The sequence below is a fragment of the Gossypium hirsutum genome, chromosome D11, assembly GCF_007990345.1.
Source record: "Gossypium hirsutum isolate 1008001.06 chromosome D11, Gossypium_hirsutum_v2.1, whole genome shotgun sequence".
In the NCBI taxonomy this organism is placed as follows: domain Eukaryota; kingdom Viridiplantae; phylum Streptophyta; class Magnoliopsida; order Malvales; family Malvaceae; genus Gossypium; species Gossypium hirsutum.
Window position 1 is genome coordinate 24,287,169 of NC_053447.1, and position 19,439 is coordinate 24,306,607.

A 19,439-nucleotide genomic window follows, 5' to 3' on the forward strand; every position below is an offset into this window, starting at 1 on the left:
TTTCAACATATGGTTCCATTATATAGAGTCAGGTCAGGGTGAAAAAAAAATCGTCCTATATCATTTCGTTTTCATCTCTAGCTTTTAGATTCCTAGGCTTCAAATCTCACTCCGTTCCCTTCACTTTCTACATAAAACCTTCCCTCCCTTTTATCTAACACCATTTCATCCTATTTTAAATTTTAGGATAAACTACACCATTAGTACTGCACCATTAGTCATTAAATTATAGGTAAATTTTTTATTTCGGCCCTTTAGTTAAAAAAATACAATTTGGTCACTAAATTATCCAAAAGAAAATGTGATATAATTTTATAATGTTTGAAATTTAACTAAATTCTTAATGCATACACTACTGTAAACATGAAAAAAATAATCAGCTATTGGGAACAATTCCTTAAGGTAGGTAGGTTCCTCCTTGTATCCTCTCTTGGCTACTATTATCCACTTCAATAACCATTGCCCTTTCTCTTAGGTGAAGGATGTTAGTTCCCAAACTTCGTGGTTTCATATTTAAGGGGAAATAAAAATTATTAACATTATTTAAAATAAAGGAATGATGACTAATAATAAAATTTTTAATGCGTGTATCTTTACTCTTAAAATGTTTAATATGATATTTGAACTTAATTTTTGTCCACCAATTTAGTACCTTCCTCTAACAGTGTTAAGTACTGACAAAGTTGCCATGTGGACCACTTAAGGAGTATCATGTGTCAATATGATAAAAGGAAAGTTCAATGAGCATGAAAGAGGGACCTACATTTAATTTTCTTTTTTTCAAGGCAAAAATATTAAATAAACATAAATAAAATACATATATTAAAAAAATTAATTAATTAATTAATTTTACACTTTTAACTTAATTTTTTTAAAAAAATCATTTGTATCCCTTCTCTTCCTCTTTTATTTTGTTTTTATAGAACTTGATTAAAATTTTTGTTTACTGTTACCGTTTGTTGCCGAATGACAGAAACCTTTGACAGATAGCCCAAATTCTCCTCTTCTTCTTACGCAACTTGATTTTTCAAAAGCAACCTCAAAACTTTCCCAAATTTTTGGGTTCTTCAAATTTCAATTTTGTAGTTTCAACAACAGATAAGCCCAATTTCGACATATACCCTTCTTTGCCTCGAATTGCACTTGTGATTTTGGAACCTCATTTCCGTAAATCGGGTCCATAAATATTAAATATAAATATTTATGGTGTTGGTATAAAAGTTTATCAAAGTTTAGTCCTTCAATTTTGTTTTTTAATTGCTTAATTAAGGTGCGGAGACTAAATTGTAAAAGTTTTATCGCTATAAGTTTTTAATTGGCCAAAGACTTAGGGGCTTAAGTTACAATTAGCCAAAGGTCCAAAATAGCAATTAAACTAGTTTCTAATATATGTTAATGGATGTTGGTGGATTAAAATATTAAAATGTGATTATCAAGTTAAAAATTAAGATTAATTAAAATAAAACAAATTATTAATTATGGTATAAAAGCCATTTTCGGTGGAAAGAAAGAGAGAATTCTCTTCTTCTTCGAAGCTTCAAGGGTTTCAACTTTCAGCAACTAATTAGGTATTGAATTAAGTCATTTTCTTGTAATTTTTATGTTTTTGAAGTCATGAGAGCTTAATTTACCTAGCCCATGTACCAATTTGTAAAACTATTGAAGTTTTTGAAAGTTGTCATTGTTGATTTCTTAAAGATTTTGGTGTTAAATTGATAGATTTTAAGCTTAAATATGAAAAAGGACTAAATTTTAAGGATTAATTGTTAGTTTTTGTACATAAGGATTAAAGTGAATAAATTATGAAATTTATGTGAAATTTATGTAATAATAGATATTAAAGGGTCCCTAAGGGATGTAATTGAAACCTTTTCTCAAAGCGAAGCTCAAAATTGGAAGATATTGTTATTTCGGTTTCAAAGACTAAATTGAATCAAATGTAAAACTTAAGGGGGATTTGAAAATGGAATTAATAGGTTAATATATGTAACACCCCTCACCTGATTCAGTCGCCAGACCTGAGTTATAGGATGTTATGACAGTCAACGGAACAATTACATACAAATCTTAATTTAAAAATTTCAAATAAACATGTAATTATTACACATATCATGCATCACAAACAAAACTAGGTTTAAATCAAGCTTATGAAAGCTCAAAAATTTACCCGAGAACAAACAGGAATCAAATTGCAACAGTTTCAAAAGATAAAGGCACTCATGTAAAACAGGGGTCACACGGCTGTGTATTCAGACAGTGTAACTCTCTGAAGCTATGTGGATCAAATTGTAAAAATTGCATCAAAAGTCACATGGCCATGTAACAAATTGTGACCATGTGAAATCTAAATGACCCAAATCTATAGCACTTACACGGGCGTGTGGCCAACCTGTGTGGCAATTGGGAATCGTGTACTTCTAATTCTTCCTATTAACCAGTAGACACACGGCCGTGTGGACAAGCCGTGTTGTGCAAAATATGTCATTAATGCCTACTTCATACCAAACTAAATCAATAGCCTATTTGATGACCCATTGCACATTTAAACCAACTCAAAACCTACATAAACTTAATAGAAAACATACCAATTTATCACATTCTAAACGCATTCAAGCATCATACCAATATGCCTCAAATCGCACCAACACATAGCATAGTTATAAGGGCATTACTTGTCACTCAAATAAGTTGATACCATTCTATGCCATTCAAACATGTACTTAAACTTATGTTACTATCACCTATTAGTATCAAAACCATCTTACCTCAATGCCATTATGCACACATTAAACCTCATATAAAAGCATTCAAACCCAACATCATTCTTTGCTCAAACTCATGAACACATTAAGCACACACACATATAATTCAAGTATTTTACTCATATCATGTAAAGATTTAAAACAAACATTATAAACATAGATCATTTCATCATTATCTAAAATAAACACTTAATCACATTTAAACCTAGACACATGCCACATAATCGGTTCAAGAGCAATCCAAAAGTCTACCGAGTTTGAAGCTGGATAGTGTGAGCTTTGGAGTGGTCCGACAGACATGTTCTGCAAAAATGCCAACTACAGACACAGAAAAATGAAATAGAGTAATCATTATGAATGCTTAGTAAATTCATAGGAACTAAAATAGTAAACTCGCCTCAATTACTATTAATATAACAAATTAGCTACTATACAACTTTTCTGTTTCTGCATTTGACAACAATAATGTGAGATCATCACAAGCAAGTCTCAAAGCAATTCAATTTATATAGTGCCATTCAACTCAATTCAATTTCATTTAAATTCAACTCAATTCAATTTCATTTAATCATTTAATCAGTATCATCAAATATTTATATACTTCAGTTACATTATTCAATCATCATATAACATATCAATTCGGAACACACATATTATCATTTCAGTCATATGACATTTTCAATTTATATAATTCAATCTAAATCAATACTATTCCTTCAAAACCTTTGATCAAAAACAACATTTACATCATTCCAATTTCAAATAACCAATTCCAATCACAATATACAATATCAAATAAATCAGTTTCTTTTAACTTTAACCATTTAGCCTCATGAACTATAATAAACAAATACAGATACGCGAGTAACCACCAAAAGAACACCTGATTGCTCAAATAAGCTATATCACCCATATGCACACCTGGGCACTGAGTGTCAAGCCTGTAGGCTACACATCCCTCCAAAAACACACCTGAATCTCCATAGAGATAAACTCGGTAATCCATAACAAATGTTGGATTCCGGTACAATCAATGAATTTCCCGTACATTTATATCACATATCATATAAATCTCGTATAGTGTGCGGATAGCCCTATTGGCATGCCAATTGTATCCTATCCTATGTTCATCAAGGCTCAGTATACATATCAAAACAACTCTTTACAATTCAGTCTTTTTTTCCCACGTTTTATACCAATTTGTAAACAAATTAAAATACATTCAAATATTAAAATTTCACAGTTCAACCACAAACATTACATAAATATACATAACTATATCGTATGAACTTACTGAGTAAGATTAGAGACATTTGAAGTGCTAAGGACTAATTTGTAATTTCCCATTTTCCTCGATTATCTACTAGTTGATTCAATTCTTGATTTATATGGTAATTCATTTCAAAATATTAGTGCAAATTACCTTATAGCCTCTTATTCAAGTCATATGACAACTTAATTTCATTTTACAAAATTTCCCTAAAGTTTCACATTTTACTCAATTTAGTCCCTAAAATTGAAACAATTATAACTTTCACATTTAAGCTTCGTTTTTCAATCCATTTTCAATTTAATCCTTTTAAAACCCTCTAGAATTCATAATTACATAAATTTCATGATAATTTTGAAATAATTACATTTTAGTCCCTAAACTCAAAACTAACAAATTTCACTTTACAAATTAGTCCTATATCACATTTAGGTTTCAATCAAACCATTTAACACTAGAAGTTCCAAAAATCATCAATAACAACATTTCAAAACTTTAACAGTTTTACAATTTAATACTCGGGTTAGCTAAATCAAGCTACAACGATCTCAAAAATATAAAATTTATGAAAAACGAGCTTCAATTGGCGTACCATGCATGAATGGAAAGCTTGGCCAAATTCCTTCCCTTCAACAAAGGTGGTTTTAGTGAAAAGAAAAAAAATATGAAGAAGATGACTACTTTGGTCATGTTTTAATATTTAGTAATTTAATTAAAATTTTAACATATAATTAATTAAGATGACCACTTTGGTCATGTTTTAATATTTAGTAATTTAATTAAAATTTTAACATATAATTTCGCCTTAACCAATCACCCACCATCCACTATTATTAAAATTTGGATAATTACCCTTTTAAATTCTATTCAATTACCTTTTTAACCTTTTATTAAATAAAAATATATAACGATTAACTTTTACAATTTTTACGATTTAGTCCTTATACCTTAATTAACCACTAAATCAGCAAAATTAATTATAAAAAATCTAATTAATTTATACAATAACTTCATAAATATTTAATAAAAATATTTACGGTCTCGATTTAAGATAACGAGGTCCCAATACCTCATTTTCCAAAACCACTGACTTTAAGGTCAGTACACTTGTACTTTAACTAACTTTCCGATTAACAAAATTACTAAGCCATAGTTCAATATATTATTAAATTATACTAATAAATATTAAATAATAATATTTACGAACTAGGACATTGAAAACAGGGTTCCAAAACTGTATTTTTGGTCCCACAAAAAATCGGGCTATTACAATACATATCATGGAATGATATAAAAATGTTTGGTATTGGTGAATTGTTTAGATCAAGAATTGAATCAAACCGGGGATAATCGGGGAAAAGCTAAATTATCGAATAGTCCTTGAAGATTCAACTTGTTTTCTATTTTTTCCAGGTAAGTTCATATGATATTTATAACTTAGATTATATGTATTTGAATTATATATATGTATGCTTGATTTAAAATTGAATTGTTTGTGAATTGGTACAAAAAGGTCAGAATTTGACTAAATTGAAAAGTGATTATTATATGTTTAATAGATCCCAGTGTGAACTTAGTAAAGGTTATAATACGATTAGCATACCAATAGGGTTTTCTGTGCGATTGTACGAGATTGGTTATAAATGATACCGAGATCCAACATTTGTTGCAAACTCGAAGATACATGTGACACAAGTTTAGCCTGGACTAGTAACTTGATGTCGTTTTAAAGGTTTAGCCCGAAAGAGTAACCTGACATGTACATTTTCAGCTTAGACAAGCAACATGATGTGTCATTAAAAAAGTTTAACCTAGACTGGTAACATGACACGAATATACTTAGCTCGGACGAGCAATTGGTGTGACATAGATACATGTATATCTGATTTCATATTCTAGGGTTCATTGGGCGAAACGGATTACATGAATTGAGATAAAATGATCTTGATATTCATTTGTGAAATGTTAAATTTGAACTTGAACAAGGTATTGAATAAATGATATTAGCATGTATGCAATTGTTTCATTCATGAATGGATAAGTTTTGAACTAGTTAATCTAAATGACATGAATAGACATGATTTGTGATTATAACATTATTTGTTTTATTTACAAGTTAAAGCTCACATTATTGATATGTGGTTTGCCATGTCTAGCCAACTATCTCAAGCTTAGTAACTTATTGTGCTTAATTGAAAGCTAAAGTAAGCTTTTGTTTAATGCCTATGAACTTACTTAGTATTCTATATGCTTACCTAGTTTGTTTTCCTTTTTCCTTGTAGATCGTCACCTTGCAGAACACATAAAGTCGAATCATTTTGAAGCTCACACTATCCTATTATCAAATTGGTAGCTTTTTTATCACTTGACTTTTGGGACTGTGGTACATATAGGGATTAGAGGCTGAGAAAGTGGTCACTCTCTTGATCATTTGGTATGTTTGATATTTGTGGCAAATATTGAGTTGTTGAAAAGTTGGTATGTACCAAATGGTGTATGAATTAACTAATGTTTGCCATTAGATATGCTAAAAGTTGAGTATTGAAGAACTGGTAAGTTGAATGAATAGATGTGCATATATGCTTAAGTGCTTGAAATGGAAATGAAATGGCATGATTCTATATGACTTGGCTTAGGTAAAGATTTATAATTGAATGGTTTGGTTGGTTTATTTGGAATGGTATTTGATGGAATGTATGGAAATAAATAATTGGTAATAGATTGAAGCTATGTTAACATGGTTGAATGGAAATAGTTAAATGACTTGTTTTGGTATGAAATGTTATGCGTTTTGCTATGTGTTAGGTATGTTTTGAATCAATTGAAATTGGTAACTGTTGAACATGTTGATAGGTATGTTTGGAAGCTTTGAAATAGGTATCAAATGGTTCATTTTAACTAAATATAGGGTCCTCGTCTTGACGAGTAATTTTCTTGTTGCAACATCGGTCAATAGTGAATCACGTCGTGACGTCAAGTAGCCTGAGGTCACAACGTGACATACTGTTTTGGCGACGTCACAGCGTGGAGGAGGTGACGTCATGACGTTGGCCTTAAACTTTCTAAACTTTGCAATTTGGTCCTATTTCAAGTTTGGGTTGACAAAAGAGTTTTCGTAAGCTCGAATAAGACTAGATTTTGATTGTTTAACCATAACTAAATGTGTTTGACATTGAATTGCAAGTGCGTATGAATATTTTACTGTAAATTGACTGTTGTTTCTCCGATAACGAATATAGCATTCTATAGCTCGGACCCAGTAATCGGGTCAAGCGAGAGGTGTTACACAAATCTTCCAAATTATTGGAAATTTTTTCTTCATTCGTTTCTCTTTAATTAAATTTGATAGAAAATTTTCACCTTGTTTAAAAAAGACAACAAGAACTTGGAATCAAACAAGCTATAACAATAGATGAAGTGTTGAAAAAAATGAAGGAAAAGGAAAATTTAGTTGAAATACTTGTAGTTACTGGGTTTTCTTTTGAATGAGAGAAAGTTGAGAATGCTTTTTTAGGGTAAAGGAAAAAGGGTGTTTATAGCTTTTTTAGAAGGTGTATTTTTTTACTTTTAAGAAAATGGTTTAATTGATTTAGAGTCCCTTAACTTTAATAGTTGATTTTCTTTGAAAAAAAATACCATGTGGCAGTATATAATTAATCCACATGGCAACTAGAGGTGTCCATAGGTCGGACCGGGCCGGGCCCAACCAAAATTTTAGGCCCATTTGCTAAGCCTGGCTCGAAAAATGGGCTTAAAATTGTCCAAGTCCAGCCCGAATAAAAATCTTGAAACCTGGGCTTGACCTGCCCATATTAATTCTTTACATTATTTTTTATATAATTTTTAAAAAATATAATACATCAAAAATACTAAAAATATTAAAATAAATATTTCCCAACAAATTGAAGATAAAGTAAAAAACAATATGTACACTTAAAATAACATCAAGATAGGTAAAACTTAACAAGTAAATGCCTCTAAAATAGTAACAAAATTAACAATAAAACAAAAGTTATACAATAATCAAACAATAACAACAAAATAGTAGCAACATAGTAGTGAAATGGTAGCTAAATAGTAAAAAAAAACAAGAAAATAGCAAAAAAGGAAAAAAAACTAGCAAGAACAGTAAAAAAAAGTAGCAGTATTTTTTGTATATTCGGGCTGGGACGGGCTTAGGCCAAAAAAACCTTACCTAAAGCCTTGCACGTTTTCTGAATGGGCCTCATTTTTTTGCCCAAGCCTATTTTTTAGGCCTATATTTTTACCCAAACCTTCTCACTTTTCGAGTGGGCCTTCGGGTCGGGCCAGGTGGCTTGGCCCATGGACAGGTCTAATGGCAACTCTTGTTAGTAATTGACATCATTAGAAAGAGATACTAGATTGGTAGATAGAAATTAAATTCAGGTATCACATTGGACATTTTGAAAATAAAAATACCACATTAAAAATTTTGTTAAAGTAAAGGGGATTTTTTGTCATTATCCCAAAAGTAAATAAATCAGCCTTTAGAAATTAGAATAAGAATTCGCTAGTATCTTAAAACGCCCGCACTATTGAAACGGCGCGAAACGTGTTCCGAGCGAGCTCGTTCTTTCTTTCTCTCCATTGCTGCAAACCCTAGATCACTGGTAAGCATCTAAAATTCCCTCCTCTTTCTAATTCGAATTGTTTATCTCTGAAAATACTTTCTAGCAAATTAAGGTACCCACTCGACTTAAAAATATCATTCTTTTAGGTAAATAAATAATCATGAGAGAAATTGTTACTGTCCAAGTTGGAAGTTTCGCTAACTTCATCGGTTCTCACTTCTGGAACTTCCAGGTTCAGTTTATCTTTACTTATTTCCTTTCTTTTAATTTGATTATATTTCTTTTTCAGCTTGTTGAATTGCTTTTTTCTTTTTTATTTCCTTAACTAAAAATGAAGGATGAAATGCTTGGCTTAGCCGCGGATCCTTATGGTGATCCAGCCTTCAAAACTCAGAGTCTAAACATGGATGTTATCTACCGTACGGGTGAAACGCATCAGGTGCAACTTTTACCAATTGCTTCTGATATTATTATTGCCTAAGACAAATCTATTTTCATACCGTAAATGATTCACCATATTGTCTTAAAATTTGTTTTATTATTGCAAGGCTTATATGAATTTAGTTTTAGAATGCTTTGGAGTAGTTAATTGGTTGTTGCTATTTCTATAGTTATTTAAGATGCTGTATATATGCAGGGAACTACTACTTATACTCCTCGTCTTCTCTCTATCGACTTCCAAGGTGCTTAATTTTTAACTTGCGAAGTTGATTTTTCTATCCTATATCTGGTTCCTTTTCTTTCAACTAGATTGCATGAACAGTGATGTTGATTTGTATATCCTTAATTTATATTCTACTGATGGGAGCTTTATAATACATCGCAGGATCCCTTGGATCAGTGAGTTCAAAGGGGACGTTGTATAGAGAGGGTTCTAATGAACCATCTGAAGTTGTTACTTGGTGAGAGCTTCCTTCTCAACTAATTGCGTCGGTGTTTTTGGTGTACATTTTTATTTTGTTTTCTGTTGGCCTTTGTGTATTACCCCTTAAAAAAAATAGCATACAAAAGTAACTGTAATAAGTATGTTGCTTTTGCCTTTTTCAGTGACATGTAGATGGTTGAGTGTCAGAGTTCAATATCTGGCACAAGCTGGTTTTTTATCGACAATTCTTGTTCTAAGTAAAATATTTACTGTTTTTCTCTATGAAGAATGCTTTCCTTGCAATGTAACAAACATAATGTTGTTTCAACCTCATTTTTACTAATATGAGTAGTGTTCTCTTTTAATCATAAAAAGAGCTGCATCTGATTTCAATTACTCACTACTTATGAGAAATGCTTATGATTAAGACTTTAAGTCTTAGAACTCTTACAAATATGTTGTAATGAGTCTGAAGCGGCTCCTGTTTTATTGCAGCACTTTATATCACAAGCTTGTAATGAATTACATAAAGTTCACAGTTGTATGTCTTCTGAATTTCGGGACTATGTGCTTTACCCTTGTGTGAGCTTTGAGTGCATAAGATTTCTACGTGCACTAACTTGATCCTCTTTGAAAGAATATGCAGGGCAGGACATGTTTCTACTCATGCATCTGAACCTCAAAAGAAGAATTTATTCTTGCAAAGTTTGTATCAGGAAGAGCAGGATGCTCCTTTGACAAATGGTATCAATGGTGAGGCTAAGGATTCTCAACATGAAATTCAGGATACAGATATAGTCAACTGTTTAGATGAAGGAGTCCAATTTTGGACAGACTTCTCGAAAGTCCATTATCATCCTCAGAGTTTGTACGAAGTAAATGGATTGTGGATGGATGCTAAACAATTTGACAATTATGGAATTGGGCGGGATGTCTTCATGGAGAATTTACGAGGAGAAGAAATATGTGATAAGCTTCGTTTCTTCATAGAAGAGTGTGATCATATCCAGGTAAAACTTTGACCTATGGTATGATTCTTTCCAGAAATCTTTTGCAGGACAACATTTAAGACATTTTGTTGTCAACTGAATATGGATGACAGGGTCTTGTTAATGAACTTTTCTAGAGGTTTTAACATAACGATGTGTAGGATAATATGGTTTGGAAAGCCCTCGTCATTTCCCTTTCATTTTAACCTTGTGCACCTCTTAAACATCATTTATATTCAGATTTAATGTTGCTGGTTTAATTTGTTTGTCAATCATTGGTGATGTCTACAGGGCTTTCAATTCATTGTTGATGACTCAGGAGGTTTCTCCCCTTTAGCTGCTGATTTTCTGGAAAGTGTTTCTGATGAATATACGAACACTCCAGTGTTGTTATATGCTGTTAGGGGTCCTAGTTCTCATATGAGCCTGAGTAGCAGGAAGCAGACAGTTGTAAGAGATCTTCATGATGCAGTATCTTTCTCAAGATTATCATCTTTCTGTAAAATGATTGTGCCTGTTGGTTTGCCCTCATTGAGCAGGAGTAAGTCAAATTATGGTTTTGGCTGTCTTCTATCATTTTTGTATTTGCTTCATATGGTTGTACATGGTCTCAAATTGGATGTCCTTTAGAACCTTGATCCTCATAATATATCAAGGATTTTCTGAGTACATATGTGCATATTGTTTTCTTTCTGATCATATAGCATACCTTATAATGTTCAGCTGTCAGCTGAACCATATTCTGTCAAAACACGTAAGTCACTTGTTAATTTGGTTATGCTGATAGCATGACACACTTCAATAAAATTATCCTGGCCCTGATCTTAACTAATATGGACTAAAGATTCTGCTCACCTAATTTTGAAGGTAAAACTTCAACTTTCCTCAACATTAAAGATGAGAATCCTTACCACTGCAGTGCTGTGTATGCTGCGGCGCTACACTCTACAAGTCTCCCATTCCGCATGGAGCCACTTGGTCCTACTGCAGATTTATCTGATGTATCTGGTGCTGTGGATGTTAATGGCTTTGTACAAATGCTAGCTGGACAATCTAGGCAGAATATGGTGGCCATTCTGGATGTTGCAATGCCAGGCCCCTGTTTGTCAGGCATGTTGTGAATGCCTCTCTCAACCTATGATATGAATTGCTTTTCACTTGCTCCTTTTTAGTAAAATCAATTAGGTATTGCTTAAGAAAACTGAGTTGATTGTTCCAAATTCTGAAATCCAGGGAAACAAGACAAGCAATCCTTGCTTGGGAATTTGCATCCATTGACTCCCGAGGTTGCAGAGGATGTGGATGATCTGCAGGCTGTGGAATCAATGATCGTGCATGGAGCAATTGGGTCAGGTACCATTTAGGATTTGTGCATATTTTCAGATTAAGATATTTTTATTATAAATAATTCTCTTATTAAAGTCTCCTTAATATGCTCAGAAGCATTAGGCACATTACCACGAACTTTTTGAAAACTCTTGCTCATTAAATGCTTTTCCACTTGAATTAAGCTTACACATTTGACAGTCGGTAAGGAAACCTTGCAGAAGCCGGAAGGTGCAAATATAATACCTTAGCAGGATATGTATTTTAGTGACAAATCATTTCTTGGTATAGATAATAAATTAAAAGCATCCATTGGCGGTGAGGGTTATGTCTGTGTATGAAATATTGATTTTTATCTGAAAATTTCCCACTCTGATGTGGCATTGTCAACTCTGATAACTGAGATTATTTGTATTATTGCAGGAGGTCATCGCTTATCAGTTTCTGAAGTTAAGAATGCAATCCATGATGTATATGAATGTGCAACCACAAGGCCAATGTTCTGCCATCTATCAGCGGCTTGCTGCCCTCTCCCAATTCCTTTGCCATTCCCTTCAATCTTTGGTAATCTTGTCGGCCAGCATGGTGAGCTGCTGGGAAGCCCAATCTTAGGTTCTTCATCTAGAGGGTCACTTGATGTTCATTCTATCCCCATGGCTGCTAGAATTCGATCCAGCCGTGCTATCATGCCATTTTTGGAGAACAGATTGGCTAATCTTCGTAAATTTGGTATTGAGCGAGGATGTCCTGGGACAGAGTTGCTTAGAAGTTGGGGATTTGGAAAGGATGAACTTGAAGATATGGGTGAGACCTTGTCTAAAATGGTTAGGACGGTTGACCCTTATTCTGATATATCATCCGATTCTGACTAAGATCGTCGTGGATGAGAAGATGACGTACATTTTTCCTGTTTTATGTTGTCTCTGATCAGTTCACCTGCATAGTGTTTGGGTTAAAATTATTCCTCACAAATCGATTAATCTGGAAAGAGAGAATTTTGCTGGACTTGTGATGGAAAAAGGGATACTTGTATGGGTGGTAATGAAGGAGATTATTTGCTTGTCACTTGCCAGTAAAATTAAGAGAGAAAAAAATGGAATTGGTTCATAAATTTTCAATTGGTTGCTGCCTACGTAATTTTATGCACCGATTACTGATAGAGTGGCGGAGAAGCATATACTTTTCGCTGCTAGATGTCAGCAATTGATTTTTTCCCCCCTGGATTAATATATCCGTAACCTTCAGAAATGTTTCCTCTAATATAAACTTTTACAAATATTCAAATCTGCGTCATTTAATTGTCATTATTATTTTATTTTTGTTTTCAATGGTAACCGAAATTATAAAAAGAAATATTCTTTCATTTTGTCCCAATTGTAAAGTCTGAAATGAAGAGGCTACTTACATGACCTTTCACATCTCAGGCCATTTCTGCTTGGTTTAGCATGCTATAAGTCTATAAGGGCAGGCAGGATCCTCTTGTCTTTATTATTTCAGTTTTAAACCTTTTTGTCTGTGTTGACATCAGATGGCATTGGCATATCGCCTTTCCTTAAACTAACAAACATAGACACCCAAGCTAACCTGTCAATTTTATGGCACTTGTACTCTCTCCTATTTTTTACCTTTCCATCTCTGTTAATTTATATATTCTCGTTTTTAAAAATATATATATTTACACATTTTAAAATAAAATACTAATATCAATTTAAGATATTACTCATGCGTTACTTGTTTTATTTTTTAATTTATTTGATTATGAATTATTAAATGTTTATAGTTTTTTTTGTAAATAATTATAAAAAAAAAGTTGTTTAATCCCCTAAATATGAGTGCGGTGGGAAGAAAACGCCAACAATGGCCAATTGCCCGTATTTTGTATTCGAACTTTTAATTTTTAAGTTCTTTCATGTTATTAGTAGGCCGGGTAATAAGGTTACCAATAAGATCAACTATATAGGCTAAGACCTGGTTTAGTGCGAATTCCCCTCAGGGAACTCCATCATTTTGTTATTGCGAATGCGGCCTTTCCTTTCAAATAAAGACAAAAAAATACAAGCTCCATGCCCGGCCGCCATAGAGAAACTACATCAAAACATTTCCTATTGTAGATAATTTATTATAAGACAAGAAGATGTACCCCAATGGGTGCCCTATTAGGGTTGGAAATTTCAACCCCACTCAACTCATACCCACCGGTTCTATAAATGAAACCTAAACACGACTCTTTCAGCAACATTACTAATAAATACCACTGCATTCTAATTTTTATGTACATATATATATTTATGAAAATGGAGTAGGACAAGAGGTCAATGTATTGATCTACCAACAGCACCAAATCCCCAGAAAACCAACTCTCTATCTACCTCCTTTAATTTCTCTAATTCATTCATTCATTCATGCATGCATGCTTATTACAAAAATCTAGTGTTACTTTTTTAAAAGTTTAATCAAAGCCAAAAAGCTAACAACTAACTGTTCACTCATTTGACTGTTTTCATGGTAGCAGAATTTTCCTCATCATTTTATCCAATATTTGTAGAAAAGTAAATAAAATTTTAGAAAAATGAGAATTTTCTTGCAATATTCCATCATATGAGGCTTCTGCTACTTTGATCAAATTATACCTATCTCTTAACTGTGAATAAACAGACATATATATTTCTTTTTATACAGTCGAGAAGAGTAATTCAAGCTCAATTTCCCCCATTTACGACATACATTGCACAAAAAACTATCTAACACCCTTTCCTTCATTAATGCAAAGCTTATCTTGTTTTCAGTAAAAAAAAAAAATGAAAAAACTATTAATATTTATATTAGAAATACTTTACCTTGAATCAAATTTTGGTTTCATCAAAACGCGGAAAGGCAGGCACTCAAGCTGCAAAAGTAAAACAAAGAACAAAAAAACAAAAATAGTTTTTTTTGTGGGGGGGGGGGGGTGTGTTATTCAACAAGAAGGACCAATACTCCTACCCTCCTCGCTTCCCGACATTTGCGGTTGATTTTGCTGTGATTGTGGATGTTCTTGGGGTTGACCTTCTTGTGTTTGAAGCAGAAGGTGTGGTTGAAGTGAATGGCTTCCATGTTGTTGCTGTTGTTGAGTTTGAATCTGATAAGGGTTATCAAAACTCCCTAAAGCTAAAGAGGATGACATGGAAGATCCGGGTGTTATCTGATTGAAACCAGTTGCAGTAACTGAACCACCCCCTTCAAACCCTCCTCCATTAAACCTCACAATCTCATGCTGTTGCTGACCCTGTTGATGCTGATGCTGATGTTCATATCCCCTGAACATTTCTTGTTGTTCCCTTGCCGCCACCGCCGCCACCAGTTGCTGTTGCGCCTCGAAAATCTGAGCCTGCTGTTGTGGTGGTTCCCTAATCACCAACTGTCCCCCATGGGAAGCCGAAGCAGCGGCGGCCGTAGGAATCCCCATCATGGGCATCATATTGTGTTGCATTACGGCTGAAGAAGCGTTCCCAACATGTTGTTGCAAAAAAACATGCGGTTGTAAGATAGGGAGCATTGCTTGAGGGCCAATGTAAGTGGCGAGTTCTTTCTTGGCGTTGTTAAGATCGTGTTGCATTTGTTTGAGCTTGTGTTGCAAGATGGAGATGAGGCCGACGCAGCCGTAGACGGGGTCACGGAGACGAGCCTCGGCCTCGTAGGCTAAGGAGTTGACAGCATCCTCGCGTTGAGATGCGTTGAGTTCGTTCAAAAGCTTGGCGACATTGCTGGCACCGAACACTTTGTGGACGTTGGCGAATTTCTGGGGATTGTCAGGTGGGAAGTAAGGCGCAAAGACGCATTCTTGGGTGCATTTTCTACGAAGAAACTTGCACGCTGCGCAAGGTGAGTTTGACGATGACATCTTTTTTTTTTTGTCTTATTCTTCAACTGAAACCATCAAATGAACTCAGATCATCAATGTTCCGCAAGATCTTAAAAACACCCAAAAATATTAAAAAACCATCTACACGAGATTTAATACATAAGTATTAAAAGTGTATTGAAATGAGAGTTGGATTCAAGGAAGGTTCTTCATTTCCATAATCAAGGTAAAATAATATATAAATTTTATATACTATCAAGAACATTAAACCCCCTCCACCCCCCCCCCAAAAAAAAAAGAAAGAAAAACTCCTATTTTTGGATGATTGAAAAAGCTTACCCTTTGGTAAACAAGAGAAACCAACAAAAGTAGGCAGGCAGTTTTCTAAGAACAAATCGCATATTTGCAAGATCGATCCTTCATCTTCGAAAACATGGAGATCAAAACCTTAAAACGAGAAGCAAATCATGTGGTGGTTTCTGGGCAAATCTTCATTTCTCCAAAATGATCAAACGGGTTCTCTTCTCTCACTGTGTCATTGGAAAATCAAAGAGAACAAAAATAGATGGTCAAACAGAACTTTAACCTAATCCTAAAGACTAGAGCAAACAGAGAATCGTTTTCAAAATCAAAATCTTAGGTTTCTAATTTTTGGTATGTTCCAAAATTTTGATAAATATAAATAAGTAAATGAGAATAAATTTATTATCATCAGTATCACCTTAAAAAGGTTGCTTCTTCCTCTGAGCAAAAATTAAATGCGTCTCTGAGTTACCTCTTTGTCCCTGCCTTCTCTGCCTTTATTTCCCAAATTACCCTTTTCTTGCATGTACTTTTAGTTTTATAGATAATTAAAATGGAAACATTATTATGAGAAAATTACAATTAATTAGCAGATGAGGAAAATAATTAGTTATGATTTAATTTTATGGATCAATCTCAACTGCACTAATTATAGGTAAATTTTCTTTTACATTTTTACATATATAAATATAATTAGAATTTCTATTGAAAATCACAAATTTAGAATACATATGTATGAATAATATACAATAATTAATGAAACGTACAGTTTGAAACGAATTGATCATAATAACACATGAAATAAATATATATTAAAATAAAAAATAGATTAAATTGTGAGTAAAACGAATTTTAAATACAGAAATACATTAGATTAACAATATTAAATGCACTACAATTGTTTATCATGATGTTATCATTAATTGTGAGTTAGTATTGAGTTGATTTGTGACACCAACTCAATTAGTGACATTACCTACACACAACTTTGGTGAGAAAAAATATTTTATATTTATACTTATTTTTTTTATAATTTACTTAAGAATTGTTAATGGTGTAGTGATAAAGAATTTGTTTATAAATCCATTAAATATGGGTTCAATCTCTAGACATGCTAATTTTAGTTCTTTTATTTTAAAACTATAAAAAAGTATGAAAGACAAAAAATCCATTAAAATAATAACAATAGTCATTTAATAAAAGGGTATATTAGTCATTTATTAACTGAGTTGGTACTCGGTTAACCTGTGACACCAACTCAATTTGGGGTTTTATAACACCCCATACCCGACTCGATTGTCAGATCTGAGTTACAGGATGTCATATTCGTTGCTGGAGCAACTACGATCTCAATACCACACAATTCAACGATTTATACATGTTATCATGATCCATATGTAATCACGACATGTTACATAAACATTTATGGGGTTTAAATGAGCTTACAAAAGCTCTTTTGATAATCGAGGTTGATTGAAGATTAAATTGTAAAATATTAAAACTATTAGATTGACATCGCGACTTCGGAGGTCCATGGACGCGACGTCACTCACTACTGATTTCTTGTTGTGACGTCACTCACTATTTCTATAATACCTAATAACATAAGTTCACAACAACATGCTTGTAAAACTTGTTAAACTTATCCAAGTTCATATAGTGCCAAATGCTTCATTTATATGCATACTTCCATTACATATACTTATATTCAATCAACAATATCATTCAAAGTCCTCAAAAGGTCAATATGTTACATTTCAACACATATACATCCATTTGTATGACTTAACAATTTTGGACATTAGACCATCTATATAATTACTCAAACAATTCATTTGGTTAAGCTCAATTTAACATTTACCAATTCAAGATTTCAAAATGATCATTTACATTATAGAACTGACTCCAAACCCTAGGTACATGTCATATATCAAAACGTAATGGAACTATACAAACATTACCGAGTTGAGAGTTGTAGATCGAATGCTGAATCACCCCTCGAGTCCTCGAGATCTCCTAGTACTTGCACATGGAATAAACAAATCGTATGCTGAGTGATACTTCCATGCTTCAAGTCAATAATGGAATCTAATTAACATGTCATAAGATTAGTTCATTATACCATTAACTACCAACATCATCAACTAGTGTATTATGATTCATATACTATGATCTATGCCAAAAAAATTCAATCAACATATCACTTATGCATACACATTCAAACTCTAGTTCATATACCAATTTTATATACTAATTCATTTGACATTTGCATATAAACATATCATATCATGCTATCTAACAATAAGGTATATTTGCTTTTATTCCACAATATGCCAACTACAACTTTCATTCTCGAATCTATTGATTCGTTCCATTTTCATATCGGCCCTCATGGCTCATAATAATTAGTTTGCATGATCTTTCATATGCTATATTTAGTCACGTTTCACATATATGTACATTCGGTACCATTTCATATCATCATTTCAATTCAATTTCATTTATCAAGTTCATATATTATAATATCTATTAACCAGATTCAGACTCCAGACAAATATACGAATCTTCCAACCAACACACCAATTTGACACCTCAATGCATTATTAGATAAGCCAAATTAAATATACTGGCACACATAGTGCATCATTTGATAAACCAAAGTATAAACTTGTACACAATTTAATCCTATGGCATATTAACTATATCTGACTCTGCCCGAACAGTTAATATGGTACCAATATTCCAATTAAATGTTATAAACCAATTCACATATCATGATCTTATACATTTTCATCATCAATTCACATAATATATCATTTATCAGTTTATATCATGCTAAATTTATACTATATTCAGTTTAGTCTAATTCTCAACATATTATCATAAAATACAAATAAATCATATGACAAGTATAGGCTTATCTCAATAGTTAGCTTTGCACAAACATGTACATATAAAAGTTTATATATATTGAATTCGAATCATAAAAGTACAAACCGAATCTGTCACTGATAACTCTTGAAAATAGTTACATTTCATGCCTTTAGACTTGGTTAATTGCCTGTACTTAGGTAAGTTTAGTTGCATTTTAGGATTTTCCATTAGTGTTTTTAGGAAATTGCATTAGGAAATTGCATTAAAAGGTTTGGACTAAGCTTAAATGTTATTACATGTTACTTCTAATTGTTTGCGAGAGTGATTTGTTTGTTAAGTGGCAAGTGCAGAATGAGGAAAAAAAGTAAAGAAGTGAGACTTGTCGTGGCAAAAGGTTGGACAGTTTGCCAACACGAATGCCGTGGTAATGCTAGAAAGAAACCGAGTTAACATTTAACAATTATCAGCCCTGCTGTACGTATATTGGAAAAATCAACCTGAAAAAGAGGAAAAAGATCATGGGATTATGGGATAATGGGTCTACCCTAAAGGAGGAGATATAAAACCCAAAAATAAAAATTGAGAAAAGGGGAATTTTTAGAGTGTACGATTAGAGA

The 19,439-nt window shown here is 32.8% G+C and overlaps 2 protein-coding genes across 2 annotated transcripts; one reads left to right on the forward strand and one right to left on the reverse strand.

Annotated features, from left to right (window-relative positions):
• The first annotated feature begins 8,550 nt into the window (after nt 1-8,550).
• On the forward strand, nt 8,551-13,080 carry LOC107913200 (protein misato homolog 1). The gene is made up of 10 exons (XM_016841711.2): nt 8,551-8,663; nt 8,771-8,856; nt 8,962-9,063; nt 9,262-9,307; nt 9,451-9,526; nt 10,136-10,499; nt 10,770-11,019; nt 11,346-11,588; nt 11,712-11,831; nt 12,228-13,080. The coding sequence occupies exons 2-10, from the start codon at nt 8,785-8,787 to the stop codon at nt 12,674-12,676; spliced, it is 1,722 nt and encodes a 573-aa protein (XP_016697200.1). The 5' UTR covers nt 8,551-8,663; nt 8,771-8,784; the 3' UTR covers nt 12,677-13,080.
• Nucleotides 13,081-14,603: 1,523 nt separating this feature from the next.
• LOC107911100 (LOB domain-containing protein 36) lies at nt 14,604-16,338 on the reverse strand. The gene is made up of 2 exons (XM_016838989.2): nt 15,985-16,338; nt 14,604-15,710 (listed from the first exon to the last, which is right to left on the reverse strand). Exon 2 carries the CDS (start codon nt 15,682-15,684, stop codon nt 14,761-14,763), a length of 924 nt encoding a protein of 307 aa, XP_016694478.2. The 5' UTR covers nt 15,685-15,710; nt 15,985-16,338; the 3' UTR covers nt 14,604-14,760.
• Nucleotides 16,339-19,439: the final 3,101 nt, after the last annotated feature.